General features: G+C 37.7%; 1 protein-coding gene across 2 annotated transcripts in view; it reads left to right on the forward strand.

The window, feature by feature from the left end:
- The window catches only part of LOC134795490 (heparan sulfate 2-O-sulfotransferase pipe), a 49578-nt gene that overhangs the window by 18009 nt on the left and 4378 nt on the right, over positions 1-27191 (forward strand). The window contains exons 2-6 of one of the 2 annotated variants that reach the window (XM_063767341.1): positions 3556-3638; positions 4079-4292; positions 7332-7470; positions 11415-11571; positions 23962-24086. In XM_063767341.1, the coding sequence (XP_063623411.1) occupies positions 3556-3638; positions 4079-4292; positions 7332-7470; positions 11415-11571; positions 23962-24086 (718 nt within the window). Of the gene's footprint in view, positions 1-3555; positions 3643-4078; positions 4293-7331; positions 7471-11414; positions 11572-23961; positions 24087-27191 lie in introns of both variants that reach the window. The other variant, XM_063767342.1, reaches the window with a different exon arrangement.

Below are 27191 nucleotides of genomic sequence, written 5' to 3' on the forward strand. Positions count from 1 at the left end.
GAAAACGAAGCGCCGGAAACGCTAGTGCGAGTCATCCTTTAGTTGACATGTATTTAAATATTATCACCTACTACACGTATAAATAGTAAAATCACACCTTTATAATAAACATGATTTAGTTAAAACAGTAATTTGAAAAGTTTAATAAAGATGGGTAATAAAACTTCTACCATTAACATTTAAAATCAAACAACAAACCAACCAACCAACAACAACATTTAAAAACACCCTCTTTCGATTTACCTACGGATTCTTTGAAATCAAACTACCGGTAAGCATATTCGTCGCATTTTTAGGTATTATTCCATTCTAATGTCCCGAAACCGAAGGATGCCAAGCGGATAACTAAACCACAGCAACGTGTAAACGTACTAGTGCTCGACATTCTAATGCCCAATAGATGACACCTTGCTGTCACCTTTATTGACAATGACTTAAGTTTCAAGATGACATGTACTGGTACGTTTACCTTACTTGTATTTTGGAATAATACGCCAACTCACCGGAGGCTACGACTTAATAGTAAGATTTGCGGCGCGCGCCTTCTAATTGTAATCATTAAGCTGCAAATGAATTTCATCTACATTAACACGCAACGTCCATCATAATTTTCTGCGAATTTACATTATTTCGTTTGCAAATGTCTCTATCGCTGTACATTTGCAGTTATTAACCCACGGGGTTAAATATGCTATTTAGACATTACTCTATTCACAATCAAGATTTCGACATGTCAAAAATTCAATGAACCATTAAGACATCATAGCAGGGGTTACATGGGGCATACTCATTGGCCATAATAGTCATTTATCATGAATGCTAATCAGTGAACAGACCCATATTCAACAGTTATCATCGATTAAGATGTTGAGATATCAGCTAGGAATCATCTCGATAATTGAGCAGTTAAACTATCAATTATTTCGTTGAAGATAAATCACGCTTAACGCTGTCTTGGATTCTGCTGGAGGTAAGTTTGATTGTTTTAAAGGTAGGTCGTGATCGTGACACGACGAAATTGGAATAAATAATTAAGTCAGAACTAAAAACGTTAACGATGAATGATGTATTGTAGCGTAACTTAGAAATTTAACAAGGTTTGCAATGTCACAAGCTATATAAAAAGAATGTTGAATCGCGCTCCTTCTTAACAATAAGATGCTTGACCGGATATGACCCGCTACGTAGGCTACATTAGATTCGTCATACCTTTTCTCGTCGATATCATTATTACACCTATGATATCAAAGAAGCCGTCTTATTTATTTTATTCGACGGGCGTTATCATGCGAAGTGACTATGAAGTTTTTGTGCTCGCTAGGAAGAGCTTACTAGTTTGGAGTCTAATGGGAAGCAGATGGTTTTTGTTCAATTTCTTGCTACTATTACGCGGCCTTATCCCCTTAATGGAGTAATTTTAATGGTATTATAATGCTCTGAAGTGTTATTTATAATTCCAATTCATATATAGCGGAACCTGCCTAATACGAATTCGTTTAATAAGATTTGCCGCATATTTCGCCATTTTTACCGGTTAGGTACTTAAAGTGGGTTTATATACATTGCTCTTCCGCTTTCCCGCTTACTCCTTTTTTTATTTATTGATCTTTTGGAATCGTATTAAATTGGCGCTTCAAAGCACTTTTACCTTAGAATTTTTACAGTCTCGTATTCATTAATTCATCTAATCTAAATCTTTGACATTAACACTGCACTATTTACCAGTATTTAACTATTCACTTAAACCAATTAGTGTCATCGATCTTGTTGCGCTGCAATAAAGCTGTCAGACTAATTAATTTAAATTCATTTACTCTTATCTTGAATTACACCACGCATCTTCGCGTAGGTTGAAGTACTTAAACTAGTTTTATTAGCGAAAACTGGAATTCTGAGGCCATTCAAGTGCGTATCGAAAGGGATCATCGGAAGCTTTGTTCTGGCGAAAGCCCGGATCTCACAGCGATCGCCGCTTTCAAAACAGTGAGTGAGGTGACCGTGGTAACGATACTAGTGAAAAATAATTATATAGATCCTATACACTACACCTGCCGTGAGATGGGGGTTTTAGAATAAGGGGGGATCATATTTAAAATTTATTTTTGGCGTTGGTCTCATAAAACAGGGAAGCCATAGACAGTGGAGGAAAAAATGTCGAAAAGTGGATTTGAACTAAATTCTTAGCATTTACCCGGATGCCACCGAAAATAAACACTAATATCAGAGAGAAAACTTTTCACTCTTTTTACTTTTGATCTATTGGGAAAAGAAGGCATTCTCACAACACATCACTCGCTTTTATGTCCTAAAATCAGAATGATCACAATTTCAGTACTTCCATTTCACTGTTTCCGTTTTCAATTTCATTTGAGGTTAAGACTCAATTAAGATTTTAAGTAATTGTAACTCTCCGCACCTTTTATATTCGGCTGACTTGTTTGTTTTCGCTTCTTACGTCGCTTCACGGTTAGTTAGGAAGCATTTGTGATTACTAACTGCTGTTTTAGAGCGTCGATCTGGTCTAGACTGTTACGTTGTGTTATACGAGTAGGTATATATTTAGACTAAAGTCGATTTCTTAACCTACTAATATTATGATGTAACCTAACGAATGTGAAACTATACATACCTTAATCCTTAATTTCTTTAATAGATAGCCTCTTCTACGAGTAGAAATCGGCTGGTCACCTCCCTTACACAGATACCTATACATAAACAACATAATACGTGTTGTTCTGACACATACGAATAAAGATTTATGTATTATCATTGTTAAAGTAAGTATGGCTTTATGGTTCAAGTCAATCTTTCAAGTATTCTATTTTAATATGCCATACTTAAATTCTGGTACTATTTTGCCTAGATTAAGGTATGGTACCTGGTATCTTTTAAATAGGTATTAATAGTGACCTATCGGTAAAGCGTGTTTTCAAGGCGGAGGGTCATGGTTTCGAATCGAACCCCGCCCCGTATCAATAAGTTGTAACTTATGTAATGTACGTACGAACGATCAAAAGACAATAACATCTCCCAGAGCACCCATTATCTACATGTCGTTACAATGGACAGTTAGGCCACGTGAACGACAAACCAGCCATTACCGATTCGCGAGAGACAATTTTGCATCAAGTCGTAGGTCACCTCGTGCGCCGGCGCCGGTCGTGCCGCTGAGAAATTTATCGCCCTAGAGCCTCGTTACAGCATCGCTATGTCGATCGGAATAACTGTATAGGGGTTCATTTTATGAGTATTCATTTTGTATGGATTGTCGTAACTTATGCTCGTACAATTCATACAATTGCCTATGCAATTCGCACATCATTAAATTGTGTAGGTATTGAATATTTTCATCATTGTGTGTTCCTGTAATTTTAGTATATATTTAAAATATGCCTGGTAATATGTCAGTTACTGGATCACAGTGTAATTAAGTATTATGTGCACAGGATGTTCAGAATTTTATTTATATAGCCTGAGAAATCCTCCGGACATGGACAGCCGTCACATGTCAGCTTATTTTTATTGCATTACTCTCACGATGTGTTTTTGTTCCAGGGATCGAAACGGGCCTAGCGGGGTATGCGTCGGCGCAAGAGCACAAAGAGGCGCTCGAGGCTATTCGCAGGCACACCGGCGCGGTTAGTCTATTTTCTACCTCTTAATAACACATCTGCCACAAATGAGAATAATTAAGATGGACTCTGGATACATTAATTGCTTTGCGTGGTGCTTCGTACGTTACGCAACTTAAGTTGTTATTATGGACATGATTAATTTGGCTTTATATATCTTTTGTTATAATTATTGTGTTTAAATAGTGATAATACGATGAGTCGTATACGTAGACGTACCCACAAAAAATAAGCAAAACAACTTCTGTATCACACCACCATTGGACCTTATATTCAATCCGTCAGAGTGTTACTTCGTGACGTGGCTACCAATATGGTCACTTTTTCATTAGTTTAGGTACTTACTGCCGTGTTCTGCCGAGTCCCCGGTAATTTTGTGGCCCCTAGTGGTTAATCACCACTTCTTAGCCTTACCATCACTTCTAAAAATAATATTTGCTTAACAGGAGCGCAAAAAACCTCAGCGCACACTAGAAGCGGAGCCTGAAGATGCTCAAGAAGAAATGGAGCAGTATTTAGAAGAGATAGTTCCCGAGCCATGGGAGTTGAACAATACTGCGCGCGCCGGCATGGAACTACTGTTCTTCAACCGCGTGCCGAAGGTCGGCAGCCAGACTTTCATGGAGCTACTGCGCCGGCTGGCGGCAAGGAATCAGTTCGGTGAGTAGTGACAGAGATATGGTAGTTAAACAATACTGCGCGCGCCGGCATGGAACTACCGTTCTTCAACCGCGTGCCAAAGGTAGTTTGTTAGTTGTTAATACACATCACTGCCAGTTAATAATCTCAAATACAAGTAAGTGTATAGGTACCTATATCTTTACTCTTCTGTAAGATGAAGTATAAATTACACACCGTGTTTTAGACGTTGTCAGATGATGCTTCTGTAATGCAAAAGTACACTCTTATAGAAACAAGTAGTTTGGTCCATTTATGAGAAAAGCATCATCATTGGCCACATCATCTGTTGTAGATGTTTGTTGCGGCGCTTGTGTGTTTATGGGGTCCCGCATCGCCGTTGATGGCTATAAAGTCCTATAGCAGCGCGGCATTTCTTGCCACATCGATCGCACACAAAACGCGAGTGGTGGTGGTAGAGCACGACGAAGACTTTTCCGCTTAAGGTTCTCCAGCCAGTCATCGTCATGTTTAGAAGTTCCGACTTGAATGTCATGACGCCACTCCGGTCTCATTTCGGCGCGTTTCTCCCAGCCCTCAGTCCGAATGCCAAAACTGTCCATATCACGCTTACATGAGTCCTTAAACCGTAGAGTTGGGCGCCCTACAGGTCCTTTTACGTCCGCTATCTGACCCAGCATTACTTGGCGTGGAAGTCTCCCAGGGTCCATGCGATGTATGTGACCGAGCCAACGAAGTCGTCTCTGCTTTAACATAGCAGTTAAGCTGCAGCAACGCGTTCTTGAGAGTACTACCTCGTTGCTAATTTTATCTTGCCAAGTAACTCCAAGTATAGTCCTCAGGCAGCGCATGTGGAAAGCGTTCAGCTTCCGTTCTTGTTTCGCGTATGTAGTCCATGTTTCCGATGCGTACAGCAATACACTTAGGACGCAGGTCTGGTATACAAGGACTTTGGTGTATGTACCTAGGAGCATACGGTTTCTCCATACGCGCGCGAAAAGCTTCCCAAAAACAGTTGATGCTCTGCCTATCCGAGTGTCTATCTCCTTGTCGTTAGATAGTGACTGGGTGGTGGTAGAGCCAAGATAGCAGAAATGGTCCACGACATCGAGCATAGCACCGTCGAGCATGATGATGTTCGGAGATTGGTTTACGCCTTGCACCATGATGACAGTCTTCCTGTGGCGCTATGCGCGTCCCTTTCGCACTTACATACTTGTTAGAACGTGACAGGCATGGTGACAAGGGATAAAAACGCGACCGTGCTACGCCGCCTGGTGTTTACGCTCATAGAGAACAGTCGACAGGCGCGACCAAATCGCGTCACCAACTCCTGAAGTTCGTTTTCAGAGTTTGCAACTAGTGCAGCATCATCCGCATATAGAAGTTCTCTAGCAGTTACGTCTAGACGCTTGTTTTTTGACTTTAGAAAGTTTAGGTATATGTAGATGGGAGTATAAAGAGCCATTTTATCTTCGAGGAGATAAAAGACTGGCTCAGCTTTAGTGGCATCCTTTTATGCCTTCGGTGTAAAATCGACCGTTTCATCCGTTGGCTACATGTTTCAAGCATTCGTGCAAATGAAGTAAATTATATGACTAACCCAAGATTGTTCTAAGAAAAAATTTCGATCTCAAGCTAAGTAATACTCTCGCGTAGTAATAGGTAGATAAAATGATTTAATAGCTTTCGCTCTGATGGAGTTGCAGGAACTTCATATAAAAAGCAATAGGCCTCACACGAAGCTGGCTACTTTTAGTATGCCCTATCTAAAACTAATTATGGGGTCTGCCAAACAACATTCACTTAAAACGCTTGGATGGTATTTACTGTCCTTATAATTTGCATTTGTTAAATATTAGCGCCTCCAGTCAAATAAGAAATCAAAGAGAATTTAAACTCAAAGTTATGATATATGTATGATATTAAGATTTACTATTGGATTTCCAAAAATTTTTTCGGCATAGTCTTTTTTTTTATACAAGCAGTTGTAGAAAGAATAGCGGATTTTTTTTATTCAACCTACTTTTTTCGAACACTATGGTTTTTAAACTTTCACGATTATTAAACATTATCAAACTACACAACGGGAAAAATCGCGATTGAATCTTCTCCGAGACCACGGGGACAACGCCGTCCTCGAAACGTCGGAGGTAAATCTTAAAACTTAAACACGCGATTAAGTCCCGTTGTGTAGTTTGATAACTATGGTTTTTATCATAATTTTAAAAGACTCAGGCAGGTACATACTTAGTAGGCGTAGCAATGGAATTGGTGTCGTTTGTGTCCTGCGGGCTTATATAGGTAATCATTGTAATTAGATTCAAAATATTGGCTCTCATAGAATGTATATGCTATAAAAAAAATTACGTTCCTGAGTTCAATCACAATGCAAATTATTGATAATATGTTACAATGTCATTTCATTTGTTTGTGTATGCTGTGTGACTTGATATAACATTACTCACAGATAAAAAGTTGCTGAAGCCAATAGAATGGCTAGATGCTATCATAATGGAACATTGCCGCTTGAGACTATGTTGCGCTAATAACTGCAGAATGCAAATTGATGCGGCTTAGAAAAGATAGATATCTGAGCCTTGGGCAGCGTTTTAACCACTATTCCCTACACGTGGGATCGAAAAAGCCGCATTGAACAAATACACAGGGTTGTTTGCGAAATAATCAGTCTGTTGAATAAATAGGCACAATGGTTGTCGATTTGCGGAAAATGCCTAGTATAAATAACTAATCAGTCTGTTGGTTTGAGACACACCTTAGTCAGAACGACCGACCCAAGCGTGTTTTTCAAACGAGCAGACGAATTGCCTGATGGTAAGCTATTACCGTTGCACATGGACGCCCGCAATATCAGAGGGGTTGCAGGCGACAGTTCATTCCACAGTTTCGCTGTGCGAGGCAGGAAGTTTCTGGAGAAACGTGTTTTTTTTTTAAATCGAAAACAGATGATTCTTAGTTATGATGCAGAGCGAAGCTTATCGTCGGGATGCATGGAATATCTATGTCGAGAGTTTATTGTAAAAATATTTATCTTTGTAGGGTTCCACCGGGACGCGGTTCAGCGCGTGGAGACGATCCGCCTGGCGCCGGCCGACCAACAGGTGCTCGCCAGCATCGTCACGGCGCACGCACCGCCCGCCTCCTACATCAAACACGTCTGCTATACTAACTTCACCAGGTGAGTGTTATAAAGTGTAAACTAAGTAGGTAATACACTAGAGGGTTTCCAATGGGATGCAGTACGTGGAGACAATACGTTTAGCACCGACCACCTTGCAGCAAATAATGTGCTGGACCAAGGTGCTGGTCACTACGATTATATGCCTAAGTAAGGGTCTTAGTGACAACAAAGTCAACATACCTACATATAATTTGACTGTGATAAGCGTTCGAGAAATGGGTTCGTAGTACCTCCCTTCTATATCGAACACGTCTGCTTTATTTAAGTACTTCACCGAGCCAATCAACTCAAGCGCAGCAAGGACCAACATGATCAAAATTATCCGAGTGTACATTTACACTAAGTATTTTGAACTTTATTCGTATTCTGTTTTGGCGCAAATAAATTCTGAAGACTAAAAAAATCCCCGCTCGGTCACACTTAAAAATAACGGATGGAGTGGTTATTTTATAGTAAAATTTACAGTTTTAAGCAAAAATGATCTCGAAGTCTGAAATAAAATAATATATCGATGCGTGCGTCCGACTCGCACTTGCCTAGTTTTTCATTCTTAACTACTAAACATGACAGATTAGAATAGCGAACACAATTATAACATAGGTATACACCGCAAGTATTATATTTTTTAACAATCCGCCCGTCAAAGTTCAAGGCAAAGCATTCAGACAGTTCGATTTAGCGCAATTAATCGGCGAATACAGAAGAAAGGCACCTCTCGCATCAATCATCACAGAAAGCTGTCATCGACTTTAAACGTATGGACTATTAGAGGTAGGGAATGCAAATCGGTTATTTTTTGTATGGAAATAACCGCGGTTTCGGTTAATAACCGATAATTTCCATACAAAAAATAACCGATTTGCATTCCCTAATTAGAGGGTCAGAAATGAAACCTGTTGCATTTTTTTTATTTGGAGAGCAGGACAATGTTGTAAAAGATTCTTCTTTCGGATTCAGTTATTTCGTGAAGCGCTATATGTCTATAAAATAAAGATAGTAAGCACTTTGCAGCAGCAGTCGGCAACATAAATGAATGGCATACAAAATAGATACAGCTGATGCAAAGGCATGTGTGTCACCTTACCGGTATTGTTTCTTTTTAAATGACCCTTTTATATAGGCACTCATTAGGTACATACCTATAATAATGCCTCTTAGGCATTGTAATATTTATCAGATATTCTAGTTTGCAATATAAACAACCATTTTAACAAGGTACATTATGTAGTAAATGTGTTAACTAGTACGTAAATCCCATCTGTGTAAGATATCCCCTATTATTTATTTTTATTAGTGTGCAGCGATTAAGTTTTCAATTCGTTACAGCGAGGGCGAAAAATGTTATTATTTATCTACCTACATAGCTTAATATTGGTCCATTTATACCTACTTGTTCATGTTCATCCATTTCGTTCGTCTATCGAGCCGTTGTTTTGTTAGCTATCGAGTTTAATACGTATTGTGATTAATGTATCAGCCAGACATTAATTGTAGTCGGCGATTAGAGCTGTAATTATACGGCGGACGTATTGACACGTGGAACTTGCTATTGTTTACTCACGACTACGTAAACTACGTTTTAAGAACGATTTTATGCTAATTTTCCTGTTTGTTTTTTTAATCAAACGTTTAAAAAACAATTTCAAATTATACAGAAAAAAAAACTGTAACTAATAGATACCTACCTGAATTTATGGTACTCACAGGGCGACGATCCGACGATGACAGGGCCAAACTGAAACAATCAAATTCTGCAACTTGACATATCGTGACTACTTTGAAAAAAACTCGTATCTTGTTCTGTCAATCAAAAGAAAAATGTGATATCTATGTATGGGATGCATACAGGGTTACTGCTTTTCAACTTTGAGTAGCAGTGTGAGATACGAGGTTTTTTCAAAGTAGTGACGATATGTCGCCGTACGTGTCGTGTTACTTACCAAAAACATGTGCCCAGAAATCGAAGAACAATCCCATGCAGGGTGCACATTTTCGGTAGAACAAAAAAATATCTGCTGAGAGCCAAATCCTTTATAATAATATCTCAAACTTCACAGTAAACTTCAAATTTAAATCACGGGCTAGCATTAACGGCATCTGAATATGATGTGAAATGAGATTACTGGAACCGTTGCTTCCGATAGCGTAATTTTGCGCTACATTAGGATTGGCAGAGGATCACGCCAGCTCTATTGTTGTTCTGTGCTCGACCGAGTCGAATAGGCTGAAAGTTTCTACGAAAACAGATGCGATTTTATTTTATATCTAGTGGATGATCATCGCTTCTAAAAATAGATTTTAGCGACGCGGCCGACTGGCAAATGAATTTTAGATGGCTGCTAAAATGATAAAGCTCAGTTCGGCGTATTATTGTATCTTAACGATTAAAAGTTTTGCAATAATTAAGTTTGCATTGCTTTATTGTCTGGATCGTTACTGTTTATGATCTATTTGCAGTATTTTGTATTTGAAAGATATGAAAAAAAAAGTGTATTAGATGTTGATCTAATTCACATTTTGACATTGGAAATGTCTTTTCGTTCGCTCCAGTATAGGGTCCGATTTCACGAAAAAGTGCGATCCCCTTATATCTCGGAAAGTTGTGAAGATATGATATAAAAAAAGGCTCAAAAGACGCATAATCACGAGAGCTGTAAGGTCCAAAAATAATTATTCGAGAGAGTCAAAAAATTTTTGATTTTGGTGCTCGATAATTTGGAAACGAAGAATGATATCAAAAATTTGAGAAAAACGGCTCTGGACAATTTAGTCAGCTACAATTTGAGCCTAAAACAAAGACAATCGGGTTAAGGGTTTGCCCTGTAGCCTAACCTTAAAATAGTCAAAAAGTCGGAACGACATTTTTCACATGACATTTATGACTTCATGTTTCGCAGAGTTCGTTATCGGTGTTTGTTGTGAATTATCGGGATTATGACGGCAGAATAACACTTGCACTGCGTGGGCTATGAAAATCGCTGCAGATTTTTCTTGGTCTAACTCTATCTATCCTGTTTGAGACGGGCGTAGATAACGTGTTCACTATTCGACAATCTATGCATTTTTGTGGTGGTGGAAATAGAAATAGAGATAGAGATAGAGATAGATACCTGTACCTCTACAGGTAGAGGTAGAGGTAGAGCTAGAGGTAGAGCTAGAGGTAGAGGTAGAAATAGAAATAGAAATAATTTTATTCGTGAGCACAAACACAAAATAAAAACTTATACAGAGAAACATAAATAAAAAAGAGAAAGTGCCACGAAATGGTCAGCATGTTGCTGGCGGCTGCTAGCAGATAGCTGATGCTGAACCCTGGCAGTTTTGGCTGTTTTGGTCATCGGACTCGTCTCGATGAGCACTTAGGAGAGTAGTACCCAAGATAGAGCTGATGCTGAACCCTGGCTGTACCTAAAGGAACTCAGGTTTGTTGCAACATAGGCACACGCTGTTTTGGTCATCCGACTCGTCTTGATGAGCCCTTAGGAGAGTAGTACTTTGAACATTAATATATCCTGCTTATTAATCGAAAAATGAAATATGTACCTATACTTATGCGCCACGGCGAGAATTATTCAAACTTCGATACGCGTGTGGAAATTTTGAAATTTGTTTGTTCACATGCGTTATGTCCAGGATACTTGTGTTAATCTAAGAATAAAATAATTATCATTCAACGTTGTAGTTTTATTTTGTAACTTTTTCCTTATCCAGACTTTCTCGTCTCCTAGCGACAATATTTTTTAGAATTCCGTAGATTCATTTCCAATGTGCTCGATAGTCGTGTGAGGCACGAAATCTGTGAATTTTTTTTATTGCACTATGTATCAATACAGATTGTGGTGTTTTCCCTTATCATATGGATTAAAGCTTGATGTACTATCTAGGAATTTCTTATACTTATTTTATTTCACCAGTTTTCATCGAATCCTAAAACATTTCAGGTACGGTTACCCATCTCCGATCTACGTGAATGTGGTACGGGACCCAGTGGAGCGCGTCATCTCGTGGTACTACTATGTGCGAGCGCCGTGGTACTACGTCGAGAGGAAACGCGCCTTCCCCGACCTGCCGCTACCAGATCCTGCCTGGCTGAAGAAGGTATTAAGAATAATATGAATAAGAATACGAATCTTTTATTTGCGATAAACATTCGGCCAACCAGGTACATCGGTGTTCATGCGATAGCAACTATTACTAGTAACTTTATAGCTTGAGCCCGGTAAAGCACTTAATTCCGTAAAGGTTATACCTATACATTCGGAGAGCAACACGCGGACAGCGTTTTGTTAATTTTCTTAATAATTTGCCTTGCTGTCGTTGCCGGATTGATGTCGCGTCTAAAATAGAACGTCACGCATTTTATCAAGAGATTTACAGTGACATTACACGCGTCAACGCTGCAGCAGCAACCCTGCAACAGCAACGCGGCTGCAGTAGCCATCTGAATGTTACCTTAGTAGGTACTGCATAGCGTGGGAAGGTTCCTGGACCGTCCAGTCGTTTACCTACATATGGACAAGTCATAGAGAAATATAGTAAGAATAGAGTGCTCACTCCATACATCAGATAAAGATAAAGATAAAAAAATAGTTTATTCAAGTAGGCATATTACAATGCGCTTATGAACGTCAAATAAAGCTATACCGGCTCCAACCCTATACCTCTGCCACGAGAAGATTTAAATCCCCCCTCAATTGGAGGAGGGTATCCCAATATGGGACCGGCAACAAACTCGGCGGGACACATCTTTTCAAAACATTATTACATCTTATAATTAACATGCATTACGAGTAAATAAGAAAAAATACAATTAAATTACTATAGAATTCATGCAATTAGTTTTGATACCAAAACGACTATTATTTTCGCAGTCGACATATAGCATCGAGTAGCGCTACTTATTTATTATCAGTACCGCTACTTGATACTAGAATTCTCTAGTGTCGCGATTGACGAAAATTGTATTGGACAACAATTTACAACTAATATTTAAAGCAGAAGGAGTTGAAAATACAGTTCCGGTTAATCCGCTTATAATATTAGCCGAAAATCTCAACAGCATTAGACTTTCCGGTCGTCGGAACATCTATTATCAATTTATCAAGTAACAGTACTGACAGGGTTGGGCAGTATTTCAATTACATGTATTTGAAATACGTATTTGAAATACATTTTAGTATTTTGTATTTGTATTTCAAATACTACCTGGAAAAGTATTTTGTATTTGGTATTTCAAATACTGCACTCACATGTATTTTGTATTTCAAATACTTTAAGCTTCAAAATACATTTCTACAAAATACATTTTTTTATTAAATTCTTTGATCCTAAAATGGAACGTTTTTTTAAATATAATGTACGACTTGTACGAGGTGCAAATATGTAGGTACAATGCGCGAGCTATTCTGCGCGGAACTTTTCGTCAACAGCCAGGGGATAGGGTCATTGCAGTAGTTTCCGTCCATGCTCTAGTTTTCGACCACTTGACAGATTAGCAAATAATATATTTCATTTATAATTTACTATTTGCCAAATATAATTTTTATATGTAGACGGATATATTGTTTAGCTAAGGATTGAAATCAGAGTCCAAATTTGTGCAGCAATGTAGGTTTATACCTATTCAAATTTCGTCAAGTGGAAGAAAACTAGAGCTGGACGAAAACAAGCACAATGACCCTGTAAGTTTTTAGGAAAGGATATTCGTTAAAAACCGGCCAAGTGCGAGTCGGACTCGCGCACGAAGGGTTCCGTACCATAATGCAAAAAAACGGCAAAAAAAGCCCGGTCGTTGCTTAACTTCGGTCAAAAATCACGTTTGTTGTTGGGAGCCCCACTTAAATCTTTATTTTATTCTGTTTTTAGTATTTTTTGTTATAGCGGCAACAGAAATACATCATCTGTGAAAATTTCAACTGTCTAGCTATCACGGTTCGTGAGATACAGCCCGGTGACAGACGGACGGACGGACGGACGGACGGACAGCGGGGTCTTAGTAATAGGGTCCCGTTTTACCCTCTGGGTACGGAACCCTAAAAAACTAAATGATTAAACAAAAAAAAATTAAAAGTATTTTGTAGTTTGTATTTGAAATACATTATTTTAAACACTGTAATTTGTATTTTGTATTTCCAATACCAGTCACCAAAGTAGTTTGTATTTGGTATTTCAAATACTTTTAAAAATGTATTTTGTAATTTGTATTTGAAATACGTGGAAGCCAGTATTTTGCCCAACCCTGAGTACTGATAATTCCGCTACACGATGCTAGATGTCGACTACGAAAATAATAGTAGATTTGGTACTAAAACTGATGTATGGAGGGAGCACTCTATGTATTTTTTTCTCTATGGCTAGTGGACAACTTTTTTTTATGGTTTTGATCCCAGCATAGTAAAAACGTAGGAATCGTCATAAGATACCATTTCGATGGAAGTTGTTAAAGTAAGTAACGCCATTAACTCTTACTAATAGTTGTAATGTAATGTTCCTAACTATAGTAATTCCATGAATTCCACAACATTGCCATTAAAGTTAACTCATAAAATGATATTTTACGGTGTTTGTTAATACCATTTAAATAAAATTCAATAAGTAGTGATTAAAAAAAAATTGCTTTGTAATTATAAAAACTCTGGTAATTTTTAAATATTCGTTCTTGGATTAGAAACCACTAAGGTCAACCAGAAATTAATAAAAAAAATATTTACCGTGAATATAGCCAACTTTGCCACCAGGGGAAACTTTGCCCAAAACGACAATTTTAAGCAAATTCGTTAATGTAGAAAAATTTAAAATACTTATGGCCTCCCTGCTATTTTTAGCAGAAAATAGGTTAAATTTGTGACAAAACTATACACCAGACATGTGCACAACTTGACTTGGGAATTTTCAGCGAGTTGTCAAATATAGGGTATATTTCGGCGGGCAAAAAATTGTTAAAAAATGAATGCATGTAGAAAAAAATTAAGAACCCTTTGACAAATATTTCCGGGTTTCAGTTATAAAACATGAAGCATGGATTATGTCCATTGAGGTTTAATCTAAAAAGGCCTAAAGACACAAAAGTTTTGGCGTTGGGCAATGTAATCCGGTAATTTACAGACCTATGGATGCCAACATTGCCCACCACCAAAAACGGCTTAGGGTTGTCACTTTTGACAAATTTACCCAACTTCGCAAGTAAAAGAAGGTTATGTTTGTACATTAAAGTAAGTTTATATTATTTAGATGTTTTATCCCTTTTACGCATGAAAAATACAGCAAAATTCATATTTTAGGCCATTAAACTATTGTAACAGGTTTTGTCTAAAGTGACAATCCTAGCCTTTGTAAAATGCTTAGGTGAGTTTTGTATGGAAAAGGGAAAAAACAGGTAGGCAACATTGCCCACCCGATTTATTCAAAAGTTTACATACTTATAATAATAAGTTATTAACAGGGAATGGTAGGATTTCCCGAAAACGTTTTGTGATTCTTAGACATCATCATAAGAGCTGTATTTCAGCACCAAATTGACGTGGGCAATGTTGGCCACAACCCCGGATATCTTTGCCCGCCCTCTAAAACGCCAAAAAAGTGGGTAAAAACAGGATTTAAAAATTTTTTTCTTCATGTAAACTGACGCGGTTGATTACAATGGACGTGCTGAGCAAAAAAAAGTCATACGATGTCATATTATTTTTTTGAGAAATTCGTGTTTTTTCGAAAAAAGCGGGCAAAGTTGGCTATATTGACGGTACCTATTTGGGGTCATACATTAATTACATCACACGTTTAGGGGGGGCGAGGTGGACAAGAAAATGTTGTGACATGTTGTGACAGGGGGAGGGGGGAGTCACGGGGGGGGGGGGGGGCAACTGGCTACGCGAGTATCATCCGTCCGAGACCTAGGAGTACTCATTGAACCTGACTTGTCCTTCAGGACTCACGTTATAGGCATTTGTAAGAAAGCCTACAGAAACTTAGGGTTCATATTGCGTCAGACTAAGAATTTCCGTAACACCACAGCAGTAAAGACTCTATACAACGCCCTATAGTTAGGAGTAGATTGGAAAGTGGCGCACTTATATGAAATCCATACGAAAATAAATATATTAAGCTAATTAAAAAAATACAGAATAAATTTCTTAGACACCTTTATCTCAAAAACTATGCGGTATATCCATTCTACCCGTTGATGTACCCAACACTTTTTGTCCATTAATTACATATTTGTTTTCCTTTATGTAATACATATCACGTATTGGATTACTCTGTAAAGTGGTATTGTATAGTTTATTATAAAATAAAAAAAATAACTTTGTGACATCATTTTAACTTATTTAAATTATTGATTTTAAATTATAGTTTAATTTGCTTTTCTAAACAGTTTTGGGTTATATAAAATTACTAATATTTCTTTTTTTCAAAAATATTTTGATAAAATATTAGTAATGGTATTCGATTTGCCGATTTCGTTGAAAAAATGTGACGTCACACCAGGGGGGGAGGGGTTTGCCAAATGTGACCAAGTGTGACAATGAGGGGGGGGGGAAGGGTAAAAATACCTAGAAATTCGTGTGATGTAATTAATGGATGACCCCTTTGGTCCCATCACAAATTAATTGAGAGGTGAATTTCAAGACAAATTATATCTATCCCATCTCTATTTCCTATGAAATAATTATTCTAAGCATGTACAGTCACCTGCAATAATATGTTACTCTTCGGAGGCCGCAAAAATATGTGACACGCTCTTATGGCTCTTTAAATAAGACCGTGTCAGATATTTTTGCGGCCTTCGTTGTGTAACATATTATTGCAGGTGACTGTACCTGCGCAAAAAACTGTTTCGCACGAAATCCCAGAGTGAGCAATCAAGCATGCCGGAAAGAATCGCATACCTGGCGAAATTATACCAGCATTGAATATGAACCGTTGCACTTTATGAATCGTGAGGGCTCACAGTTAAAGTGTCCGCCTACCATCATTAGGAGAAGCTGTTCACAAAAACTTTGTAGTCGTGTGTAAGCTCTTCTCTAGGTTGGATCACAAGTAGAAGTGTCCGCCTACCATCATTAGGAGAAGCTGTTCACAAAAACTTTGTACTCGTCTGTAAGCTCTTCTCTAGGTAGGATCACAAGTAGAAGTGTCCGCCTACCATCATTAGGAGAAGCTGTTCACAAAAACTTTGTACTCGTCTCTAAGCTCTTCTCTAGGTTGGATCACAAGTAGAAGTGTCCGCCTACCATCCTTAGGAGAAGCTGATGTTCACAAAAACTTTGTACTCGTCTGTAAGCTCTTCTCTAGGTTGGATCACAAGTAGAAGTGTCCGCCTACCATCATTAGGAGAAGCTGTTCACAAAAACTTTGTACTCGTCCGTAAGCTCTTCTCTAGGTTGGATCACAAGTAGAAACAGAAAAGGTTATTATAATCAGTTAAGACGGTTAGTTGGGGCTTCAAGCTTATCTGTCTCCCATCAAATTTCAATGAGATTACGATAGTTACGATATATTGCTTTACTCAAATAATTACTCAACTCTTGCATATCACATGCTACGTACCTGAGCTGCATGAAGAAAAATAAAAAAGTAAATAGATCAGCAGTTTCAGCTATACTTACTCTAATCGTTCACAAAATCAAAGCAATCGTATGACGTGAATAAGGTATTAGGTACCTATATGAAAAGTACTTAGCACTATACCGTAGCTGAAGAACAAATGAGCGTAACATCGGCGAGGCTCATAAAATACTGGTCGTCCAACCACGTCTACCACTGATGTGTTGTGTATGAATAAAATCCCAGCAACCAATAGGTACGACCTCTCGTTCACCTGCTCAATTAAATAGCCGTGTATCCATCGGTGTTCGCGATGAGTCCCCACAATCGGTCACGTGCGCGCCCGTTAACTGCCTGCGCTAACGCATGCGTAAAAAACCGTGTAATTCGCAGGCGTCAAGGAAATGATCCGATACTTGATCATAGTTTGTTTTTACCTAGACAATTTATAAACAAGCTTTTACTCGCGCCTTTATCCTTACTTTTTTGCAGTTCGCGAGTTAGCCTACAATATTGCCACCCAATACATCTTCTTCTTCCACGGGTTATGGGAGCCTGGGGTCCGCTTGACAACTAATCCCGAGAATTGGCGTATTCACTATTTTTTACGAAAGCGACTGCCATCAGACCTTCCAACCCTCAACTAGGCCTTATTGGGATTAGTCCGGTTTCCTCACGGTGTTTTCTTTCACCGAAAAGCGACTGGTAAATATCAAATTATATTTCGTACATAAACTCCGAAAAACTCATTGGTACGAGCCGGGGTTTGAAACCGCAACCTCCGGATTGAAAGTCGCACGCTCTTACCGCTAGGCCACCAGCGCTTTTTTTTTGCCACCCAATAGGTAGGTAAAGATAGATATACACGCTGAAATTTTTATCGTTTTGTTCCCGAAGCATAGAGGTTAGGTATCGATTATACAGTCAAATAAAATTGTCAAAAAAAATCTAGCTCTTCAAATGAAAAAAATAAGCAAGTGAAAAATCAGTTTCACGAAATGAGTAAAACACGTAGTAACACCGCTGACGTCACGTCGAAAAAGTCATAACCACAAGTCATAAGTCACAAGTCATAACCGCGGGACGTGCGGGGTGCGGGAGGGATAGCTCCTTAGAAAATCAGCACGAATGAAATCGCGGCGGCGGCGACGGTTTGAGGCGGCATTTTTCTGTGTTACTATTTATTCTCACGGCTTCGAGTTCTGTATTATTTTTTATTTATTTGGCAATTTTGAAACTAAGAGCTAGATTTTTTTTGACAATTTTATTTGGCTGTGTAATCGATACCTAACCACTACGCTTCGGGAACAAAACGATAAAAATTTCAGCGTGTATAGAAAACTTAACATTAAATTATTTTCCAAGGTAACAGATTCAGTTTTACGTGTGAAGGAATAGATCTTGTCGCTGTCGCCGTCTTTCGTTTGTCGCTATAGTTGTGGCAGAACGTAAATGGTTTAATCAATGTACCTAATGATGCAAGAAATAGGTAATCTATCTTGAATAATAGCAATAAAATGCACGTATTTAGTTAGATACTGGTTACGTACCTACTTACAAGTACATGGTGCCCCATCAAGAGCAAAAAAAAAATACTTAAAAAATTTTATAGAACAAGACTGTAAAATAGTCAAATAAAATTAACTTGTGAATGAACGGTTCGTAAAATGTTATCAGATGTCGGTTGCCGGCTTCTTTGGTAGCTTTTAAAAGTTCCACGATTTCATTGAAGACGTATTTAATTTCCATTGTGATATTGTAAATCAATATCTGGACAATTTGGTTTTCCATTTTTTGAACGCCGTGGGACGTCCCGTTATACTACCAAAAGTGATCTGTCACGACCCACGATTGTTGTGGGCTACTTACTGGCTGCATGAAAAATTGATAATCACGATCTGATCGACGCGCTTTGATCTAAATGCCATCAAATTGTTTTTAAATGAGAACAACGTTTATTTAAGGCGTCTAATTGGTTTGGCTGATAAGTGACCTAGTGGGTTTGGTAGTGAGTCAAGCTTTTGCACGGACACGATTGACACGAAACAAAACGAACAACGAATAAGAGAATATTCTTACAGTCAAAAATCACCAATTCGATCCTAGCTTATCACATAGTTATAAATATTTTATCAAGACATCTACACCAACATACTTGCAACTATACCTACTTTTTCAATCCAATTTGAATACACCAGTAGCTCATTCGATAAGAGATTCATATTAACAAGTTTACATAATGAAAACGGTACTTATCACGTTGGAATCAATTTAAACGTATGTTGTGTAACAATATGTAGGAGGACAAATAGACAGCAAAGCATTGAATTAAAAAAAACAACCGATTTAAAAACTGCCATTTCCGCCTATTATGCTTACGCCCACTCTATACTCCGCTATGGTATACTCCTTTGGGGTAATAGCACAAATGCCAATGACCTATTTATTTTACAAAAAAAGTGCATCCGAACTTTAGTTAACATAAAGCAATGGGAAAGTTGTCGACCACATTTTAAAGACCTAAGAATATTAACACTTACCTCCTTATACATTTTAGAAGTTTGCACTTTCGTCAAGCTACACAGCTCTTTTTTTCTACAAGCAAAAGACCGCCACACAAAATCATTAAATCTTCGCCACAATAACTACCTTTCCTTGCCTACTTCTAGCTTAAAAATATTTCATTCCGGACCACACATGATGTGTATAAAAATCTTTAATAAAATACCCCAATCAATAAAACAAATCGAAAACCCAAATCTATTCAAAAGATCGCTTAATAAATACCTAACAGAGAAATCGTTTTACACGCTGCAGGAATTTTTTGATGAGGTATCATATTATTATTAAAAATAAGTATAGCTATCTGCACTTAAACCATTTTGTTTCATTTTATATTAAATAAATGTTATTAATATTGGTTAACGTAAGCAAATTAGCTCTTACGAGTACGATACACTAATGTGATCTCATATATATAATGTTATGTAATTCAGATGAAACTATTGTAGTACTTAGTTTGTTATTTATTTATAAGATTGCTGCGCCCTTGCAGGGTCCATATTATGTATAAGTACCTACCTACCTAATATAATGTAATATGTGTGCAATAAATACTTTTTGACTTTTTTTTTTTTGACTTTTGCATCATTAAAATGTTTTCGATCAGATTTTGAACGGAGATTTGATGAGACGAAAATTTAAATTAATTTGTTTTCGGACCGGGAATGTTAACTGCGTTCATTATTCGAGCAGATCGCGTTGGCTGCACCGAGTAGCGCGGTAGTGATGTGCCATTCCTACGAACAATCCCTATTCAGGGCATCATTGCCGAACTTAGAATCCAGAACCTTTATTTGAAAAATAAAATACCTACATAAATTTCAAAGAAAAAAACTTATCAACATTATTAACATTCTCAGAAATATCCTGACTGTTAGCTGATATTTCCATGGCCACGATATAGAAATATTGCTAAAAACCTGCTTATAAGCTACAATACGTACATACTTACACAGTATTAGACAAGTACCAGTATATTCCTCCCTATTGAAACACATCTTCTCTAACACGATTCGTAACTATTTCCAAAAGTTTGGTTTTTTTCAGTGCGTTTTAGTTTTATTTTCGTTTGTTTATTCATATAAAATAATTTGATAACAGGTAAACGGAACGTGAATTAAGGTCACTGTGGCGAAGTCCGGCATACTTTATTTATTTTTTTACTTTGGAGTGATCTAGTTCCGTTAATTATTCACCTATGTTACTGCTTGTAATCGCATACGATGAAGAATTTAATAATTAATAGTTTAGCCTTAGTGACAGATCATTTCAAGCACAAATTAAGCAAAAACAATGGCATTTTTTAAAATTCGGCGAGTAGACGGACTTCCCGTGCAGTTTAAGGGAAGTCCGTCTAGTTATGATATCAGCCAATCTATAGGTGTGTATATGTTCGTAGTCAAATTCCTAAAAAGAACGGATCAAGACAATGAAAAGTGTATTTTACACTTGTTAATATACGGTTCAGATTCGAAATAAACACCATTTTTCTAAAACAAAGGCAAGTCCGGCATATACTACCAAAATGGGGTGGTAAACCTTTTTTGGCAAATAATTAAACATAATTATTTTATTGATTTCCGAAATAAAAGTTCGATAGTAATTTTAAAATGAATTTTAATCGTTTCTTTTAATTTACTGAGATCAAAATTTAATTAAGTAACATCATGCGCAAAGTCAGGAGGATTTTTTGATAGCTTATCAAATCGTTATAATATTAAAGTCGCACAAACAGTTGGTAATCTCTGATTTAACGAAAGTCCGGCATATGACGGACTTGCCTTGAACATAATAGACGGACTTTCCAACTTAGTCAAATTTTAATATGATAAATTGTGGAACGTATAATTACAAAACTAAGCTAATTTCTGATATTTTAAAAATAGAATAAAGACAACTGGTTCTTATGCTACCTTACTTTTTGATGCACAATCTATTCAAAAACAATTTTTTTTTTTTAAATTCGAACGGCTGTCGCACTATGACTTCGAGTTCAAAACACGAAATGTTGTTGAGGCGGATTGCTCTGAAGTTGGTTGTCACAGCGCCATCTGTTTTACAGTGACGGAACTAGCGCGAAGAACTGGTTAATCGACTGGAGTCCAAAGTCGCATACGCCTTCAAATTCAAAAGTTATAACGTGTTGACGGACTTCCCTTGTAGACGGACTTACCCACAGTGACCTTACAGACTTTTAATGTTATTTTATTGCCCGTACCTACTATATACTTCTTTGCTATAATGGAAGGTGCATCGGCCATCACTAGGCACGCGGTCATATTAAATAGAATTTAGAATTGTTTGCGTCCGTCCAGTCAAATTATCTTATGCCGTAACGTGTGGTCGTGCCCCTAATTGTAAAACGGTACCAGAACGGGCACTAACTGCCCGGCCAGCGCCCGCAGCGACCGCTGACAGCTCACACCATCGTGTTATGGAAATTAATGGTATCGATAATTGCGCGTCACTGCAGATTTTTCCGTGTTAATTATTCCATTGTTAACCGGCCAGCACAATAGAGTTTGTGTGCTTAGACGCTTGAGTTACAAGCCTTAGGGAGTCACCACACTTATCGACTTAGAATCTAATTATGCTGAACCGATTACATTCAGATTTTTTTTTGCATTATGTTTGGTTTGAACGTCCGGTCTAAAATACGTACAACTCAATTTGATCGTTCTGGATATCATTTTAGTGCATTCAGCCATCGTTTCGAACATAAGCTCTTATATGTTTCATGGATCTATGAAACAAATAGAACTAGGCTTTTTTACTGTAATTGTGTGTATTCAAGTAGGCTTCATAAATGCAACACCTACCTACTTACTATTTTTTTATAAAATTCACTGATTCTACTGCCCTAAGGTTGTCTGAAAGAGATCGCTCTTTAGTGCTAAGACCGCATGTTGTCTGTCTCTATTTTTAGTCAAAGGATTTCTTAAACCTGTAATAAAGAGTATTCTATCTATCTAAATCCTTAAGGCACAAAGTTCAGGCCAAAACTTGGTTCATTGCCTACAGGGGTTGCTACGCATTTCGCGCGATATCGCATGAAACAAAACAATTGATATAACGAAACAAAACAATTGATAATTTCATAATTTGTTTGGTTATGGACCATTTTGCATTGATACCTGTAAGAGTCTCTCGCTGTCTTAAGGGGTCCACTGATTAACAGTCCGCCGGACGGTATCAGCCTGTAAGTTGTTCGGAACTGTCAAAATGTTGTTCTAACTGACAGGCCGATATCGTCCGGCGGACTGTTAATCAGTGGGTCCCTTAAATTCGATAACGTCGATATGTCTAGTAGCTCCCTTAAATATTAACGATGTACTTCGTTGCGAACCTGCAAAAAATAAATTAGTTTACCACCAGCAAAAAGCTTAACGTTTTAATTGGAAATTTAAATGATGCTGTTTTTTGGTATTTACCAATACCTATGCAAACTCCATATAGGTAGCCGGCATATTTGCATAATTGTGTTGCTACAACAATGGTTTATGTACGTTTAACTGTGAGAGATAAGTATCTTTATATACCTACTAACTGCCAATCGCGTAGCGGAGCGATTCTAAGTTGATACAGTATAAGACGAGCTGGCTACTTCGACACCGGATTTAAACTTTACTTGAAATAACATTTTATCGAGGATAACAGTCATAAAAATAGAACTCCTTTAGATCTTTAGAGATATTTACGAAATCCGGAAATCAAGCTATGCAATTTACGTAGTTAATTCTATAGTATTTATTAGATGTGTACCTACTGATATAAGTAAATTGTTAATTTTCTAGCACCAAATTGTGAAATACTGGATGGTCACAGTATTCTTAACAAGCTGTGTATCTATTTTGCAACTAGTGTGGTTAAAATCACGTACGTTGCTGATGCCGGATAAAAATATCGAAAACCTTAAAAACCTCGTCTAGACAGAGACACTCCCCGGACGAGCTCCGTACTAGGATAAATCAGGAGATACCCACACGGCTGCGTGGCCTTAGGTACGAGTAACACAACTTATATATCTACTCTGATATTGGTCTCCATTCTCACCATAGATAGAGGTCATAATTAGCTAACAATTTCATCCGAGCAGAATTCGAAGATAGGTACCTACATCTATAAATATTCATATCTGCACTCTCAATTAAGTCAAAAGAACATATGGCTATCGAATAATCCATCTTTCATTTTATAATGACATAGTCAGGATAGGTATACCCAGGTACTTAAATGTTCATGCCAAGTTTCAAGCTATTTTAGTATGTCGTTTTAAAATGAGAGCTTATTTCGATTGTATGGGGTCGACTTTTTGGCGGGAGGTTCTCTCAACCCCAACTACTATCTTAATCATCTGTATCAACTGTTGCTTTGTGTTTTCAGGATTTCGAGACGTGTGTGCTGAGCGGCGACCGCGAGTGCCGCTACGTGGAGGGCGAGACGCACGAGGGCATCGGAGATCACCGCCGGCAGACGCTCTTCTTTTGTGGGCACGAACCTCAGTGCACGTCAGTATTTCTTGATTTTTTCACTACATTTGCTTGAAAAATTGATTTCTATCGTTTGTACGGTTTATTGTTACCTTAAACTTCCACCATTGCCGCCAAACAGTGCAATAAAACAAGAGTTTTCTACAAAACGCCTTCAACAACTCAAAATTTTGAGAATCTGCACTATGCCCGTTCGGTGTGATGAAAATGGAGAAGCATTAAGGCGTGCTTTTCCCGTACGAGCTAAGCGAACCAGTTTTTTGAATCCATCGGAAATATAAGAAACAATGTTTTAAAATTGTGAAAAAAATATATCTTATACTTAAGGATCTGGCAGATATGTTTTGGATCTCAAAAACATGATTAGATAAACTTTGCTCGATAGAAAAAAATTCCAAAGTTACGCCTTTTTTTAACAATAAATCAATCTCAGAGCTACAATACAAACTTTTTTGACTTGTTTTTTACATAAATGTATAGGTAATAAGATAATCTAGATGATTTGGATCACTTTGTCTCGGTAACATCATTAAAATAATTTATATGTTTCAATACCTACTAAATCCGCAACCGCCATCACTCGCGAACGCACTTACGCCCTCTTCAGTCGCGCGGCAGCGCTTGTAGAGGACGGACCTGCGTCAGTATGTTCCGCGCGGTCACGTGATTTTACCATTTACAAACAATGGGAAACAAAGCATATGAAACGTAAGAAAAAGTCACTAAGTGCTATAAAAACACACTTTCTGATAACAGAAGCATCTAATACTTTACGAGGTGCTTGAAAGCGCCTAGCTTTCCTACATCAACAGTTAAAATATTTCAGTATTTTCACTAGGTCAGCAACCAATTTCAATGTAGGTAAATAATATTATATTCCTAGATAATATAATTGTGAGTATGTAAGTATGATATATTTACAGTATTTCACCTTTACTGATATACCTACGTCCGATCTGCAAAATGATTATATTCCTTCGTGCTCTTTGAGTCCTTTGAAAATCAGAAATTATTTATTTGGATTGATACAGTATGGGGATGTTACAATATATGTATAGTGTTACGCTTTTAGTATGAGGGTGCCGAAGGCGCCCGGCTTAGGATCGCATGCAACGCGCCACGCCCGTCAAGCGTGCAAATTCATCATCATAATCATAAATTTAAATAAATATAAAATGTCAAACTGAAATAATTGAAAAAATTACCCTAATAGGCATATCGCAATACAATTATTTAAGAACTAAATACATATCACTAATTTTAATATTTGACAACGGTCGACATGAATTAAATATAATTGAGAGTTCAAGGTGCCTACAGGCAGTTCATCTTGCGCTTGGTTGTATTAGTCTTGTTCGAGAAACTGAACACGGTGAAAAATAGAGATAATACTCCTAAAAATACGTGTGATACCTCATTAGATTCGTCATAATGCCTAGAAAAATGCATTTGAAGCGTGTAGTAGCACACACAAAATATCAAAAGTTATAAGCAAAAAAAGGGGGAAAAGGTAGTTTAATTTCCCCAATATTTCAAAAAGTATTCATATTACGGTGCGAGATGGGTGGGGGGTGCTCGACCAAATGTCATAGAGGGCCCCAAGACAAAACAAACTGCATTTAAAAATTTTCAAAATGGCCGACTTTATTTTTTATTTTTTTCAAGTTGGTCCGAGCGCGCTGAGATTTGGCATGGCGAAAGATATAGGCCTCTAGATTCCTATGAAAAAAAAAATTTAAGGCCCGAAGGCCCGACGGCGAAGCGTCAAGGCTCGCGAAGGCCGAAGGCCGAGCTCCGCGTTGGGCCGAAGGCCCGAAGCGTCACACGTGAGGAGGAAGTTGGAGCTGAAACACGACCCAATAGGAAAAGTTACGATTTCCCAAGCACGCGAGGCCGAAGGCCGAGCTGCGGGAATGAAGTTCTCGCATGCGGATCTTTTCTTTCTATCAAAAGTACAACTTTATTTATTTCTCCCTTTGGAAAACAAACTACTACACAACAATAACAACAGCAGGAATGGACTGCTACCAACAATGTCGGTTAGGTTAGGTTAGAACTGCGACCCTCACAGGAACAGACTGCTACCAGAAAAGTGGGTTAGGTTAGGTTAGAAATGCGACACTCACAGAAACGGACTGCTACCAGAAAAGTGGGTTAGGTTAGGTTAGAACTGCGACCCTCACAGGAACGGACTGCTACCAGAAAAGTGGGTTAGGTTAGGTTAGAACTGCGAACCCTACAGAAACGGACTGCTACCAGAAAAGTGGGTTAGGTTAATAGTTACAACAGCACAAACAACAGCAACAACAACACGTCAACAACAGCACCAACAGCAAACAACACGCGTACCGCGGGGCCCTCGGGCCCCGCGCACAGGGCAAAATCTAGTTAATATTATTAAAGAGGAGGATATTTCCAATACAACATTATATACTTGCAGGACTGTATCTCCATTATTTATACTTTTTATTCAACGCTGAACACAGTCCTCCACGCCTCATTTTCGGCGTGAAAAAGCGATTACGTAACATTCAATATAATTTTAAAGATATTAAATATTCATTGAAAATTTTAAAAAAAATATGGTGTATTTCAAACATGTCAACAAATGTACTACTTGTAGAAAATTATCTTATAGTTATTTAGGCAATTGTTAATTAACAAAATTTTCTCAAACTTCCTTCTTTATTGAAAACGAAAAAAATTTATAAATAACTAGCGTAAAATTTTGTCGCTCTTCTCATATAAATGCTTAATAAGATCACATTATAAAAAATTTAATACGTTTTAAGACGCTATTTTGGGTTTTACACATTATTACGCGATCAAGATCATAAAAAAAAACATTTAGTAAACTTTACTAAATCAGATTATTTGTGAAGGGTGCGGAATACGGGGTGTGATTACAGGGAGTTCAAAATAAGGCGGGTATAAGACAATTTTTTTTAAATATTTTGTGTTATTCAGTCATTTACGTGGTCTTTCACTATCGGCCTCATCTGAGAATTCAAAGTCGCTCAACGAGCTATGGAGAGGGCTATGAGTTTCTCTGTGTGATCAAATCAGAAATGAGGAGATCCGTAGACGAACTAAAGTCACCGACATATACTGTGTGCATATTTA

The sequence above is a fragment of the Cydia splendana genome, chromosome 12 (genome assembly GCF_910591565.1).
Source record: "Cydia splendana chromosome 12, ilCydSple1.2, whole genome shotgun sequence".
In the NCBI taxonomy this organism is placed as follows: Eukaryota; Metazoa; Arthropoda; class Insecta; order Lepidoptera; family Tortricidae; genus Cydia; species Cydia splendana.